This window comes from Pristis pectinata, chromosome 12 (assembly GCF_009764475.1).
Source record: "Pristis pectinata isolate sPriPec2 chromosome 12, sPriPec2.1.pri, whole genome shotgun sequence".
In the NCBI taxonomy this organism is placed as follows: Eukaryota; Metazoa; Chordata; class Chondrichthyes; order Rhinopristiformes; family Pristidae; genus Pristis; species Pristis pectinata.
The window spans coordinates 848,302-863,312 of record NC_067416.1 but is presented as its reverse complement, the minus strand read 5'-3'; the positions used below and the strand labels follow the sequence as shown (position 1 = coordinate 863,312).

At 47.6% G+C, this 15,011-nt stretch overlaps 1 protein-coding gene across 1 annotated transcript in view; it reads right to left on the bottom strand.

The window, feature by feature from the left end:
- The window catches only part of LOC127576856 (polycomb group RING finger protein 6-like), a 49,702-nt gene that overhangs the window by 18,737 nt on the left and 15,954 nt on the right, over positions 1-15,011 (bottom strand). Inside the window, exons 8-9 of the mRNA XM_052027660.1 lie at positions 5,134-5,161; positions 1,888-1,986 (exon numbers count right to left, since the gene is read on the bottom strand). Of these exons, the coding sequence (XP_051883620.1) occupies positions 1,888-1,986; positions 5,134-5,161 (127 nt within the window). The remainder of the gene's footprint in view (positions 1-1,887; positions 1,987-5,133; positions 5,162-15,011) is intronic.

The window sequence follows — 15,011 nt, the reverse complement described above, 5'->3', positions numbered from 1 at the left end:
TGAGAGGGGGAGGGTGCTTAAAGGAGTTGTGCGGGAAAGTTTTTTCCCCACACAGAGAGTGGTGGATGCCTGGAACTGACTGCCGGGGGTGGTGGTAGAAGCAGATACGATAGAGGTGTTTAAGAGGCTGTTAGATAGATACACAAATATGCAGGAATGGAGGGATATGGATCGTGTACAGGCAGAAGAGATTTAGTTTAATTTGGCATCATATCCAAATGATAAGACTATCCAAGTGATAAGACTATTGAACGGTTCCCTTATACAATGAGATGGACTCTGACCTCACGATCTACCTTGTTGTGACCTTGCACCTTAAGCACTGCTGTGACACTTTACTCTGTACTGTTATTGTTTTTACCTGTAGTACATCAATGCACTCTGTACTCACTCAATTTAACTGCACTGTGTAATGAATTGACCTGTACGTTCGGTTTGTAAGACAAGCTTTTCACTGTACCTCAGTACAAGTGACAATAATAAACCAATACCAATATCCAGTGCAGGGATGATGGGCCGAAGGGCCTGCGCTGTACTGCTCTATGTTGTATGTTCTATGACTCCCAGTTGATACTGCAAAGTTCTTGCAAACTGGAGACAAAGTTGGGTAAGCCTACATGGATGTATTAAGAGCATATACATCAGCTTAAGCTGGGCTCCACAGAATGTCGTGGGGGAGATAAGTGGCAGAACTGTTTACCACCACCTCGGAGCTTGACAAGTCCCTTACTCCACCATGAGCATTAAATCTGGTGATAAACTTTGGTTCAGTGAGGAACCAACTATACCTCTCGCTGCCTTAGTGAAGCAGCCAACATAATCACAGACCCCACCCACGCGGGTCATTCTCTCTTCTCCCCTCTTCCATCAGGCAGAAGATACAGGAGCCTGAGGGTACATATCACCAGGCTCAAGGACAGCTTCTATCCCACTGTGATAAGCTATTGAACAGTTCCCTTATACGATGAGATGGACTCTTGACCTCACAATCTATTTTGTTATGACCTTGCACCTTCTTGTCTACCTGCAGTGCACTTCCTCTGTAGTTGTGACACTTCACTCTGTATTCTGATATTGTTTTACCTGTACTACCTCAATGCACTGTGTAATGAAATGATCTGTATGAACAGTATACGACAAGTTTTTCACTGTCCCTCAGTACAAGTGACAATAATAAACCAATACCAATACCGATTCCAATACCAATACCACTACTCCGTACCTGCATGCAGCCAGATCTGGACACTTAAGTCTTGGACTAGTAAGTGGCAAGTAAAACTCATGCTACACACAAGTGCCAGGATTTGACTATCTTCAACAAGAGAGAGTCTAATCATTCCTCGTCCAAAGGCATTACCATTGCGACATTCCATCCCATGAACTGGACCACCCACAAGAGCAGATCAGAGGCTTTGGATCCTGCAGCAAGAGACTCTCCTGACTCACCAAAGCTATCCACAAGGCACACATCAGGAGTGTGGTGGACTACTCTGCTCCTGCCTGGATGAGTGCAGTTCCAACAACACTCAAGAAGTTCAATACCATCCAGGAAGAGTATCCCACTCGAATGGCACCCCATTCACGACACCAAACATTAACTCTCTGCACTACTGGCATACCTTGGATCATTTACGGAAGTGCTGGAACTCTTCAGAAGGACAGGTAGCACTGGTGGAGAGTTCCTGCATCTGACAGCATTGTGGAAATACACCAGCTCATTGCCACTTTTTCTATTCGGACTCTCAATTAAAGCTGTTCACCGGGGAATGACTTTTAAAACCTTGTTCTTCCAATGCCACACAATACTGCAGCTCAGTAATCACACCCTTCCACTCTCAGACAGAATCCCACTGACAGTCCTTCCCACATGCACACTCAGAAGTTTACCTGATAGATTGGGTCCAATTCCAGCTTCTTTCGGATAAACTTTTCCACATGTCGGACCGTTGCCTCCTCTGACACCCGGACATACTTCTTCTGCAGCGGCTGAAAAAGGAGACCAAAGAAAATCAACCTGGAAGCCTAGGTGGAGAGAGTTACAGACCAAATGTTCAGCTCTTGTTACTGCCATTCACCCGTAAGATCACGCAGATATTACAACGGCAGTAGTTCAGTTTTTAGCTGTTGTGAACTGTTATTAGATACTGTGAATTTTCCATTTTTATTGCAACATTGGCAAAAGTAGCAACGGAAAAGGAAGATGGCAGAGGCTCAGGACATCTTGCTCAGGGATCAGGGCTCACCACAAGTCTGCTGAGGAAGTTAACGTTTCACTCATTTTAGCCAAAAATCTAAAGACTCAAGGTATCGTAATGCAAGGGAAGTGGATTGTTATTGACACACAGGACCCGGCAAAGACTTGAGATATGTGGATGTATCTTGGCATTGGGCTGTGTTAGTTCAAGATTGAAGGAACAAAACCTGTTTCCATTGGTGGAGGGGTCAAGGACTAGAGGTTCTGGGTGCAGAGAATTAGGAGTGACATGAGAAAAATGTTACTTACGCAGAATGCACTGCATGTGGGTGTGTTGGAGGCAGGTTCCTATGTGGTCTTCAAAAGGGAATTGGAAAAATAATCAGCAAAGAAAAGACTGCAAGGTTACGGAGAAGGCACTTGGGTGGAACTAGAGTTGCTCTGGGGATGGTTAGCATGGACTTCATGTGCTGAATGGTCTCCATCTGTGTTGTACCCATTCTAGGTTCCATGATCAGTCTAGACAAAAACATCCAAAGTGGTCAGTTTCAAGCACCCACAAATAAAGTTTGCACTGGATGTTATCTGCATACTGCTGGCTACCAAACCTTGGCTGCAATTTGCAAACGTTGAAGGCAGACACTGGTGAACCCCAGTGCCAATGATCAGACATCATCCCAGGAACAGAGACAAACCACAGTATCCAATACCATACCAGACAAGGAGCTTCTGAGAAAGAAACCTGTCTGGGCTCCATCTTCCCAAGGTTCTAAAGATCTTGCTGCATTCTTTTAGTGGTAGGGAAACAACAGTATGATAATCGAGAAACCTCCATCACTGGTACTGAGAGGGCATTCTATAGCACCACTCTATGTCAAACAAGAAGCTCTTATAGAAAGATGTCTCAAAGGTCAATAGGTTGATAGCAGACTGCTGGATAGTGGGGCTCAGTGATTTTGATGAAATTTTGTGTTTTTTTTTGCACCAATGTCTTACTTTGCACTGTTTTTCTTTTCTCTTCACTTCTGGTATAATTTATGTGTGATTTGTTTTGTGTGCTGTCTGTACCTACGTGCCTGTGATGCTGCTGCAAGCAGGTTTTTCATTGTACCTGTACCTCCCCGTGCCTGTGCACATGACAATAAACTCAACCTGACGACTGCCTCGGGAGAGGTCCAAGGTGCCGCTGCCATGAGTGGCCCCAAGGGGTGGGAGACGGCCGTGTGACAGCTCCTGCTCACCACTGGAGCTGCTCCAGAAACACAATGGTGGCACACAACCAACACTCAAGAACTTCCTGACAAGCAATTGAAGGTAACGTTCACAGAAATGTGTACTAGATAAAACATGAAGACTCCAGTGGATCAATGCAGGCCCCATGAGGTCGGAAGATGACATCTTAGCACCATTCTGTGCCGCACTAACTGATCTCTGGAACTAAAGATTAAAGCTCAACCATGTTTCTAGCTCCACATCAGTACCAGAGAGTTAGATAGTGAGAGAGAGAGTGAGAGAGAGAGCGAGAGAGCGTGTGAGTGTGCGCGTCTGTGTGTGAGAAAGTGTGTGTCTGTGAGTGTGCATGCACGTGAGTGCACGTGTACACACATGTGGGCAGAAGCAAAAGAAAGGGAAGAATAAGTAATCACAATTGAATATTTGAAACCTGTGGACTGGCTACGTATGCGAGCTACTGTTTTGCCTTTTCCTTTCGTACCCAGGCAACAGTGAGCGGAGATAGCAAGAAGCAAATTCCTAACTCCAACACTGAAGTACGAGCCCCAAAATGCCCTTGGTGTCCACTGATCATTCACTATATTTCCTATTATACAAACATCTACAGGGTCTAGCTTAAACACACTCTCCAGCACCTGTTCTACTGACCAGGACTGAACTATTGTTATAGAACCAGCTTCCAAAGCTGCAGCAACAACCTATTCCAGATCCCCTCTTCCACCCACTTCTCGACTGCACAGAGACCTTTCTCTGGCCCCATTCAGTGGTGCTTTGTGCCAGTTGGTAGACAGAGTGCTGACAGCTCAATACTGCAAATTATTCAGGCTGTTTCCACTTTGCACATCAGCGCTCACAAGTACATTATTTTTAAATTGAAGTTGGCAGCCTTGCCAGGCTTGAGAGATTTGCTGCTGACTCCACTTATTACTTGAGTAATAATTATCAGCAGAATTACTCACAAGACCAAGCTTCAATTCAAATCTCCAGCACAGCTGAGGACTCTAACCCAGTTGCTGGAGTGCTAGGCTGCCTTGATCACAGTAAAGGTTGCTGGTTGGCAGGTGCAGGGAAGGAAAACATAATCACTGCTAGAATCAACGACGAGCTTGGAGGGGAGCTGCAAAATGACACATGTCACTCTGTCCGTGATTTAATGGCAGTCCCATTTGTTTGCGATTCGTTTGGGATTTTCGGGACACCAGCTGGATTTTGGCAAGGGAATGATGCAGGAGTTGATTAACCAAGTCACGTACAAGTAGGGATGCGCCACAGTTCAGACAAATGCCCAGTGTATTAAATAAGTAGGAGTGCACACACTGTCAGTGCTGCAATGGTACGGGTCAACACTTCCAACGCAGACAAACAAAGGATTAATTGCCTCTAGTGGCTACATCCACTAACTGGGATACAGGCTCCTTTCTGGGATATGAACTCCCTCTCAGCAAGAATACTATAACACAAACCTGCACAGCAGTTGTGGCAGCAGACTGGCCCAAGGGGAAATGTCTGTCCAAACCTGCTGCAGTCGAGGTTTCCTAGGAACTGGAATTTACCACAACTTTCCCTCCCAGATGATTTTGGCCTGGGCACTGACACTGCAGTGACTCAAATGCAAGAAGGGCTGAATGGCCTCTCTGCTGATACAACAGGCCAGCAACTTCAGTAAAAACATCTGGTTCAGTGAGTGCTGCTTTGTTTCTACCTACCTTGTAATCCCCAATTCCAAGATCAGCCCTGTAACAACAGAACAACAATTGTTAGAACAAAGGCGGCTAAGAGGGCATTCGATCGTGACCGGTTTGTTTATGGAAAATGGAAGAAAACATTCCCATTGCTGGATGGTTCAAGAACCCAAGAACTAGGAGACGCTAATTTAAAATTCTTAAAAGATACAAGAGGATTTTTAGGATTTTTATTACAAGGAGGCTGAGAGGAATTTTTTTTATATATAAAAACACAGGAGTAGATAGGATTTAGAATTCACAGCCTTTGAGGTGGTGGAAACAGAGTCAGTGCATTCAAAAGGGAATTAGATGGACCCAAGGGAAAATAATTTGCAGGGCTGTGGAAAAGGGCAGGGAATGGGACTGATGGGATTGCTTTACGAGGAGCCAGAATAGACTTGCTGGATTGAACAATTTTTCATGGGTAATGGCTTTATGATTAGTATGTGTTGACCCAGAACTGAAACATGCATTTGGCTCTTGCCATCGAGGGGAGTGGTTGAGGCAAAGAGCTTGGATGTATTGAGAGGAAAGCTGGATGGTTGAAGGAGATGGTGTTGGTTGGGTTAGGGTGCGGTTCACTGGTAAAGGATGGGACCTCATGAGGTGCATGAACACCGATGGACCCACCAACCCACTCTGTGCTGTAATATTTTCTAAAATTATGTGAGGGGGAAGTTGAGGGGAATGTGGCGAGAATAAATAAATAACAGGGATTAGTGTAGGATCAGTGTAATTGGGTGTTTACGGTCAGGGCGGACTCAGTGAGCTTGTTTCCCTGCTGGATGAGTTTATGACTCCATCATAGACTCCAGTGGATGCCAATCACACCTTCCCTGTCCCAGAATGCTTTTATAAATCCCCCTCCATGCTCACCAACCACTGCCCTACCCACGTGGCCACAAACATTTTAGTTTGCAAGACACTATTTGGCTTGGGTTCCTCTAATAAAGGCATCTCACCAATCCATGCACAGCACTTCCAGCACAGTTCCTCCACCTCTCCCCACTATTAATTCTGTATCACTAACTAAGTATGATCGCCTGTTAGAAATCCGTGCCATCTGTCTCAGATTAGCTCAGGTGAATGTTTAAGAACCCTTCGCCTGTCTAAAGATTTGTGATTTTTCAGTATTCAGACCTGGTCAACAGTGTCCTCAAATAATGCTAAAAGCAATTCAAGGGATCACTGATTTAATTGTTGGTTCTGGACTCTTCCTGAACAAACAGCCAAGTAGGAGCCATTTATGAACTACAGACAGGGTGTCACATGAATGCAAATGTTTCTTTTTGCAAACATGTAATCACTATCAGCAGCAGACCGGCCCCTCCTAGACTTTGCAGCTAGTTTGTCGTCTATCAGTTGTAGTCTTGGAAATTTCAAGCAAGAAATATTAACTCATTGCCCACATCTCTCTCTGGATCTCACGAGACCATTCAATGCAGTGAATCAAAGCACAGCTTCAAAGATCCTCAGAATACAAAGAGGTCTGGCTTGGAGCTGAGCACAGCGGGTTTAAAAACTAGGAGCCTGCATCAAACTGACAACATGTTAGACAGACTGCTCTGCCCAGCAGTTTGACTGGGACTGAGACACTTCAATGACAAGTGAGCTCTGAGCGATAAACCCACAGCAAATTCTGGTGTCAGGAAGCGTTCTCTGCTCAGACAGACTTCATGTCTCCTGACAAATAGACCACAGGCACAAAAACTTGTGACTTTCAGAAATTAACCTGGTTTGTGTGCAGGGAGAACACTTGTGTTACTACCCCGTCTCTGCCTCAATCAACTTCCTGGGCTTAGAAAGTACAGAGAGCATAGCCTCGTAGCGAAGGCACCCACTGGGTTCAGACTGACCAATGTAAACCTCACCCCCTCACAAACCCCACCCACCCCGGACATTCTCTCTTCTCCCCCCTCCCATCAGGCAGAAGATACAAAAGCCTGAAAGCACGTACCACCAGGCTCAGGGACAGCTTCTATCCCACTGTTATAAGACTATTGAACAGTTCCCTAGTACGATAAAATGGACTGTTGACCTCATAATCTACCTCATTATGACCTTGCACCTTATTGTCTACCTGCACTGCACTTTCTCTGTAACTGTGACACTTTGCGGAGAAACAAAGGACTGCAAATGCCGGAGTCTAGATGAGAAAACAAAAAGATACTGGAGGAACTCAGCAGGCCAGGGAGCATCCATGGAGAAAAACATGGTCGAGGAGCCGGGGAGCAGATTATTCTGCATTCTGTATTGTTTTACCCTGTACTACCTCACTGCACTGTGTAATGAATTGATCTGTATGAACGGTATACAAGACAAGTTTTTCACTGTACAAGCGACAATAATAAACCAATTCCAATTCCAAACTGACCGCATGGACCAAAACAATCCATCTCTTGTCATCAACTTTCTAGGAGTCACCAAGAGCCAGAAACACAACTGCAACAACCTAATAAACCTCATAACTATTGTAGTCAGAGACTGGGTATCCTGTGCAAAAAGGCACAAGTCCGGAGTGTGACGGAACACTATGCACTTGCCTGAATGAGTGCAGCTACAACACTGCTGAAGTTCGACACTATAATGAGGACAAATCAACCCTCTTGAATGGCATTTCATCCACCACCCTTGATATTCAGTGCCTCCACGTCTGGCGCAGTGGCTGCAGTTTGTAGATGGTATATAACACACAGCAGCTACTCACCCAGGCCTCTCCCACAACACCTCCCAAACCTCCATCGTCTCCCAAACCTCCACCACCTAGGATTAAGTGTAACAGACTATGCAGGTTCCTCTCCATGCTGCAGACCTCTCTGATTTGGAAATATATTGCCTGTCACCCTTCATCATTGCTGGATTTAAATCCTGGATCTCCCTCCCAAACAGTGCTGTAGGACCCAGAGGTGGCTCATCACCACCTTCTCAAGGGCAAAAAAGGATGGGCAATAAATACTGGTCTTGCCAGCAATGTCCAAATCCTGAAACATGAATAAAACCCACACAATGACCATAAAGGGACCAACATCAACCTCCTCTTTGACCAACACAATCCTTCCCACCCTCACCAACTGACCAAGGCAACCTCAGTTCATGGCCCACACATACCGACCAACACAACCCCTGACCTGATTCACAACTGACCACAGAGAGGCTAATACACACTGCCCCTCATGTATACTGATGAAACCAGTCCGTTCCATTACCCCCGTAGGCATCACCAACACTGGATACAGCACTTTCTGACAACACTCTGGCTGTGGTGCTGGCATTGAACAGAACAGAGCAGAGCAGTACAGCACAGGAACAAGCCCTTTGGCCCACCTTGCTGTGCCCAACTAATTAAGCTAATGATACCCTATTAAACTAATCCCTTCTGCACAGCAGGACCCTATTTGCTTTATTATCACTTCCTCAGCTGCTGTGCTACATGTGAGAACATGTCACCCTTGCATGGAGGAAGTTGAGTCTCTAAGTACAACTTTCTATGCACCTTTGACCTCAAATGCTCTTCATCAGCCCTCCTGTGAGCAGGACTGTTCTGTTAAATTCACATACCATTAAACAGACTGATTGATCTGCACAGACAGAGCATCAGGACTGCAGAGAACTGCAGATCCATCTGCACCCCGGGCACTGGGAAGTTGGCCAGCAAAGTGCAGACACGTCCACACCATAAAAGGTAGAGTCAATCTGAGTAGAGAAGATCTGGTCCTTAAAGCAATACAGAAAACCATGGATCGAGACACACCTAAGTGCTGCGGCGGACAGTAGATACAACCCTCTGCATCCCTCAAAGACCGAGACAGCTGATAAACTCCACAATCCAGTTTCAGGGACAAATGTGGCCCAAGAAAGTGTTGGTGGAAGTGTGAGTTACCCAGTGTAGCCAGCAAACCCAGTGACACAACATCTACAGACTATACCCCTGAGTATGGGCACGGTGCCTCACTACACTTCAGTGACTCTCATTATAGGCTCAGACTTCAGGATACAACACTCTGAGACACATTACAACGCCATACAAAGCTGGGATAAAGGACTGGTCTGAAGTGCCATGAGAAACTTACTGACTGCTCATTGTGTCATTCTGTGGTATATGCAACTCGAAGAACTCAAACTGTCTCTGTTCCCAGAAAGATATCTGCACAGGTCCACAGATGCCTTGAGATTCCTGGCACAAGCGAGCTGGGTGCAACTATTTACACACGTCTACCTGCAACCAGTTGGCATTACTCACAAAGGAAATAGTGAGAGATCAGGGCCAATATGTTGCCACAAGGGTGAAAGGCAAGGGCAACAACCTCATGGAACCCTGAATGATGAGGGAGGAGATGGATGAAGGAACAGAAGGAAGCAGACAGCAGGTAAAAAACTGAAAACAGGCCAGAAAAGTGTATTGGTACTTAACAAAGTAATTAGAATGAGGAGTAAAATCCCAAAGCATTTTCTGAACATATTAAAGGCAAAGGGGTAATTAAGGAGAGAGCAGGGCCCAGAGTAACGATGTGTGCGTGGGCAGAGAAGATAGGCTCCTCTGTCATCAGGATGGAGGAGGACATTGCAACCGGAGAACTCAGGGCAGTGGTCAGTGAAATCCTGGAACAATTACGATTGAAAAGGAGCTGGTATTACATGTCTTAGTGGACTTAAAAGGTGGATGTCCCCAGGACAGGATGAGATATATCCAGTCTGCTTTGGGAGGAGAAGGAGGAAGCTGTAGCAGAGATAAACCAGGTAATTAGAGTCCAATTTCAGTGGTAGGGAAATTATTGGAAAGGCTTCTAATGGACAGGATTAACTTGCACTTGGATCCAGGACACACCCTCTTCTTGTCACTACCGTGAGGGAGGAGGTACAAGAGCCTGAAGACCCACACTCAACGATTCAGGAACAGCTTCTTCCCCTCCACCATCAGATTTCTGAATGCTCCATGAAGCCATGAACACTATCTTGTTATTCCTTTCTTTTTTGCACTATTTTTGTAATTCATAGCAATTTTATGTTTTGCATTGTACTGCTGCTGCAAAACAACAAATTTCACGTCATACGTCAGTGATAATAACACTTTACAGCGCCAGCGACCCGGGTTCAATTCCCTCGCTGTCTGTAAGGAGTTTGTACGTTCTTCCTGTGTCTGCGTGGGTTTCTTCCGGGCACTCCAGTTTCCTCCCACATTCCAAAGACGTACGGGTTAGGAAGTTGTGGGAATGCTATGATGGCACCAGAAGCGTGGTGACACTTGTGGGCTGCCCCCAGAACACTCTACACAAAAGATGCATTTCACTGTGTGTTTCTGTGTACATGTGACTAATAAAGAAATCTTAATAAATCTGACTCTGGTTCTGAGATGCAGGGATTAATCAAGAATAACCAGCATGGCTTAATTAATGGCAGGGCCCTGGGGAATGTTGTAGAACAGAAAGACCAAGGAGTACAAAGTTCTCTGAAAGTGGCGACACAGGTAAACAGGGTGGTGAAGAAGGCATTTGGCACACGGGCCTTCATTGGTCAGGGCACTGAGTACAAGAGTTGGGACGTCATGTTACGTCTGTACAAGAGGTTGGTGAGACCATGCGGAGTATTCTGTGCAGTTCTGGTTGCCACAGCATTGGAAGGACATTGTATCACTGAAGAAGATGTAGAGAGATTCAGCCTGGGATGGAGTGTTGCAGTTATGAGATAGTGCAGAGGCTGGGATTGTTTCCCTTGGAGCAGGGGGGCAGCTGAGGGGAGATGACTGGGATGCACACAATTATGAGGGACATAGGGTGGATAGCAAAAAACTTGTCCCCTTTGCAGAGGTGTCCAAAACTACAGGTCATAGATTTAAGGTAAAGGGTAGGTGGTGTTGAGGGGATCGAAAAAACTTTGTTTTACTCACTCAAAGAGGTTGTAATTAGTAGGGCACTGCCTGAGACTGGTACTCTCACTACATTTAAGTAGTATTTAGACGAGCAGTTGAATAACCAAGGCATAAAAAAAAATTCACTGAGTGGTGGAAAATGGGATGTGGTACTTGATGGCTAGTACGGAGACGATGGACTGAAGGGCATATTTCTGTGCCATATGACTCTGACAAATGGGATAAAAAGCACAGAAAATAAGAGCGAGAAGGCCATCCTCGCATACAGCACGAGTTCAGCCACAGCTGGAGCTGGTGCAGAGGCCCAGTCACCACACTGGACAACACTGGAGAGGTGCAGAGGCCCAGTCACCACATGTGACAACACTGGAGAGGTGCAGAGGGATTTACCAGCACGTTGCCAGGCCTGGACGATTATTGTCGTCAGGAGAAGCTCAGTGTGCTGGAGTTGTTTTCTCCAGCAGAGTTCATTAGGATGTATAAAATCATAGGAGGCCTAGAAAGGGTGAACAGGAAGCACTTATTCCCCTTGGCACAGAGGTCCTCAAACAGGGTCCGTGGGCTAGTCTTAATTGGTTGAAGTTTTAAAGAAGAGTTGAAGTGACATTTTGTTCATCCAATGAGCAGCAGGAACTGGACCCCACTGCACAAAAGAGCAGCAGAGGCAGACACCCTGCTTGAGGAGTCAGAACCTACGGACAGAGCTGGGATCGAAAGGAAAAGCCTGCAGATAGTCACTGAGCAATACAGCACGGATACAGGCCCTTCGGCCCATTGAGTCCATGCCGACCATGTTGTCCACCCAGCTAGTCCCAATTACCTGCGACTGGACCATATCCTCCACACCCCTCCCCTCCGTGTACCTATCCAAGTGCTTCTTACATTGCACCTGCCTCACCCACTTCCTCTGCAGTTCACTCCATACACAACTGGAAAACTATTTCTGGACTGAGCTGGGAAGTGGGAGCAGATCTATTTCTGGTCAGAATGGATTTGATGGACTGAATGGCCTCTTATTCCGTAAAGGTATTTAATTCTGTGTTTTTGATGTTATGTGGATTATGTGGAGAATGGTTTATGTGGAGCATATGTGGGTGGGTTACTCCTTGACTCTGTGGTCTCTGCAGCCACCCACTGGCCACTGGCTATAACTGCAATCAGAGATCTGAGCAAGGCACACAACCACTGGTGATTAAACAGGGCAAGTCAGTCTCAAGTCATAGACATACAGCAGGAAAACAGGCCTCTCAGCACACCCCGCCAACCATCAAACACCCGTTCACACTAATCCCTCACTAACCCCACATTCCTATCAAATTCTACCCCTCACCTACACACCAGGGGTTAATTTCAGTGGACAATTAACCAACTGATCTGCAGGTCTTTCAGATGTGGGAAGAAACCTGAACACCCGGATGAAACTCAGGTGGTCACAAAGAGAACATGCAAACTCCTCACAGACTCGCTGCCACTGAGGGAAAGGAAGATGAAGGGACGTGGTGCAAAGGATGAAAGAATTCCATTAGAGTTTCGTAAATGTTTAAACCATCAAATTATCAATCTGCTCCCAATCCTTGATGTGAAGTTATCTCTGACCAATGCCCAACGACACTGCGCCATGAGTTGAGTTCAGAAGAGTGAGGGGTGATCATTTTGAAACATATAAATCCCTGAGGGGGACCGACAGGGTGGGTGCTGAGAGGACGTTTACCCTGGTGGGGGTCTGTAGAACTGGGGACACAGTTTCAGGTTTCAGAATAAGGGATTGCCTAAATTCAGAGATGGAGAGAAATTCTTTCACTGCGGGGTTGTGAATCTTTGGAGTTCTCTCCCCTCACCTCCCTGAGCTGTGGGGATGGAGTCACTAAAGATATTCGTGGCTGAGACTGACGGACATTTCAACTAAGGAGTCGAGTGGTATGGGGAGAGGGTGGTGTTGAGGCGCGATCACACTGAATGATGGAGCAGTCTCCAGGGACTGACTGGCCAATTCTTGCTCCTGCTCCTTCTGTTCCTCACAGTCACATACCACTGTCTTCTCACCGTGCCAGCTCACATTGTCCTCAGTCCCGGTAACAACACCATGCCAGCTCACAGTCAGCCCCGGTAACAACACCGCGCCAGCTCACAGTCCTCAGGCCCGGTAACAACACCATGCCAGCTCACAGTCCTCAGTCCTGGTAACAACACCGTGCCAGCTCACAGTCCTCAGTCCCGGTAACAACACCATGCCAGCTCACACGGTCCTCAGCCCCGGTAACAACACCATGCCAGCTCACATTGTCCTCAGTCCCGGTAACAACACCATGCCAGCTCACGTTGTCCTCAGACCTGGTAACAACACCGTGCCAGCTCACAGTCCTCAGTCCCGGTAACAACACCGTGCCAGCTCACATTGTCCTAGACCTGGTAACAACACCATGCCAGCTCACACGGTCCTCAGCCCCGATAACAACACCGTGCCAGCTCACACGGTCCTCAGCCCCAGAAACAACACCGTGCCGGCTCACATTGTCCTCAGGCCCGGTAACAACACCGTGCCAGCTCACAGTCCTCAGCCCCGGTAACAACACCGTGCCAGCTCACAGTCCTCAGCCCCGGTAACAACACCGTGCCAGCTCACAGTCAGTCCCGGTAACAACACCGTGCCAGCTCACAGTCCTTAGCCCCGGTAACAACAATGTGCCAGCTCACAGTCCTCAGCCCCGGTAACAACACCGTGCCAGCTCACATTGTCCTCAGTCCCGGTAACAACACCGTGCCAGCTCACAGTCCTCAGCCCCGGTAACAACACCGTGCCAGCTCACATTGTCCTCAGCCCCGGTAACAACAACATGCCAGCTCACAGTCCTCAGTCCCGGTAACAACACCGTGTCAGCTCACATGGTCCTCAGCCCGGTAACAACACCGTGCCAGCTCACATTGTCCTCAGCCCTGGTAACAACAATGTGCCAGCTCACAGTCCTCAGTCCCGGTAACAACACCATGCCAGCTCACATTGTCCTCAGCCTGGTAACAACACCGTGCCAGCTCACAGTCCTCAGTCCCGGTAACAACACCGTGCCAGCTCACAGTCCTCAGCCCCGGTAACAACACCGTGCCAGCTCACAGTCCTCAGCCCCAGTAACAACACCGTGCCAGCTCACAGTCCTCAGTCCTGGTAACAACACCGTGCCAGCTCACAGTCCTCAGCCCCGGTCACAACAACGTGCCAGCTCACAGTCCTCAGCCCCGGTAACAACACCGTGCCAGCTCACAGTCCTCAGTCCCGGTAACAACAACGTGCCAGCTCACAGTCCTCAGCCCCGGTAACAACACCGTGCCAGCTCACAGTCAGTCCCGGTAACAACACCGTGCCAGCTCACAGTCCTCAGTCCCGGTAACAACAATGTGCCAGCTCACAGTCCTCAGTCCCGGTAACAACACCGTGCCAGCTCACAGTCCTCAGCCCCGGTCACAACACCGTGCCAGCTCACAGTCCTCAGTCCTGGTAACAACACCATGTCAGCTCACAGTCCTCAGCCCCGGTAACAACACCGTGCCAGCTCACAGTCCTCAGTCCCGGTAACAACACCGTGCCAGCTCACAGTCCTCAGTCCCGGTAACAACAATGTGCCAGCTCACAGTCCTCAGTCCCGGTAACAACACCGTGCCAGCTCACAGTCCTCAGCCCCGGTAACAACACCGTGCCAGCTCACAGTCCTCAGTCCTGGTAACAACACCATGCCAGCTCACAGTCCTCAGCCCCGGTAACAACACCGTGCCAGCTCACAGTCCTCAGTCCCGGTAACAACACCGTGCCAGCTCACAGTCCTCAGTCCCGGTAACAATGCTCTCATGAACATCAGTTTTAAGTATCCATTCCCTAGTCATGGCTGTTCAACCTAAATCACTCCAGAGAGGTTGCCTGTCAGAAAGCAAGGAATCTCACCCAAAGATAGCTTGCCGTCACAGATACAGGCCAGACAGCCACTGGCAGCATTTTCTGGTTTAA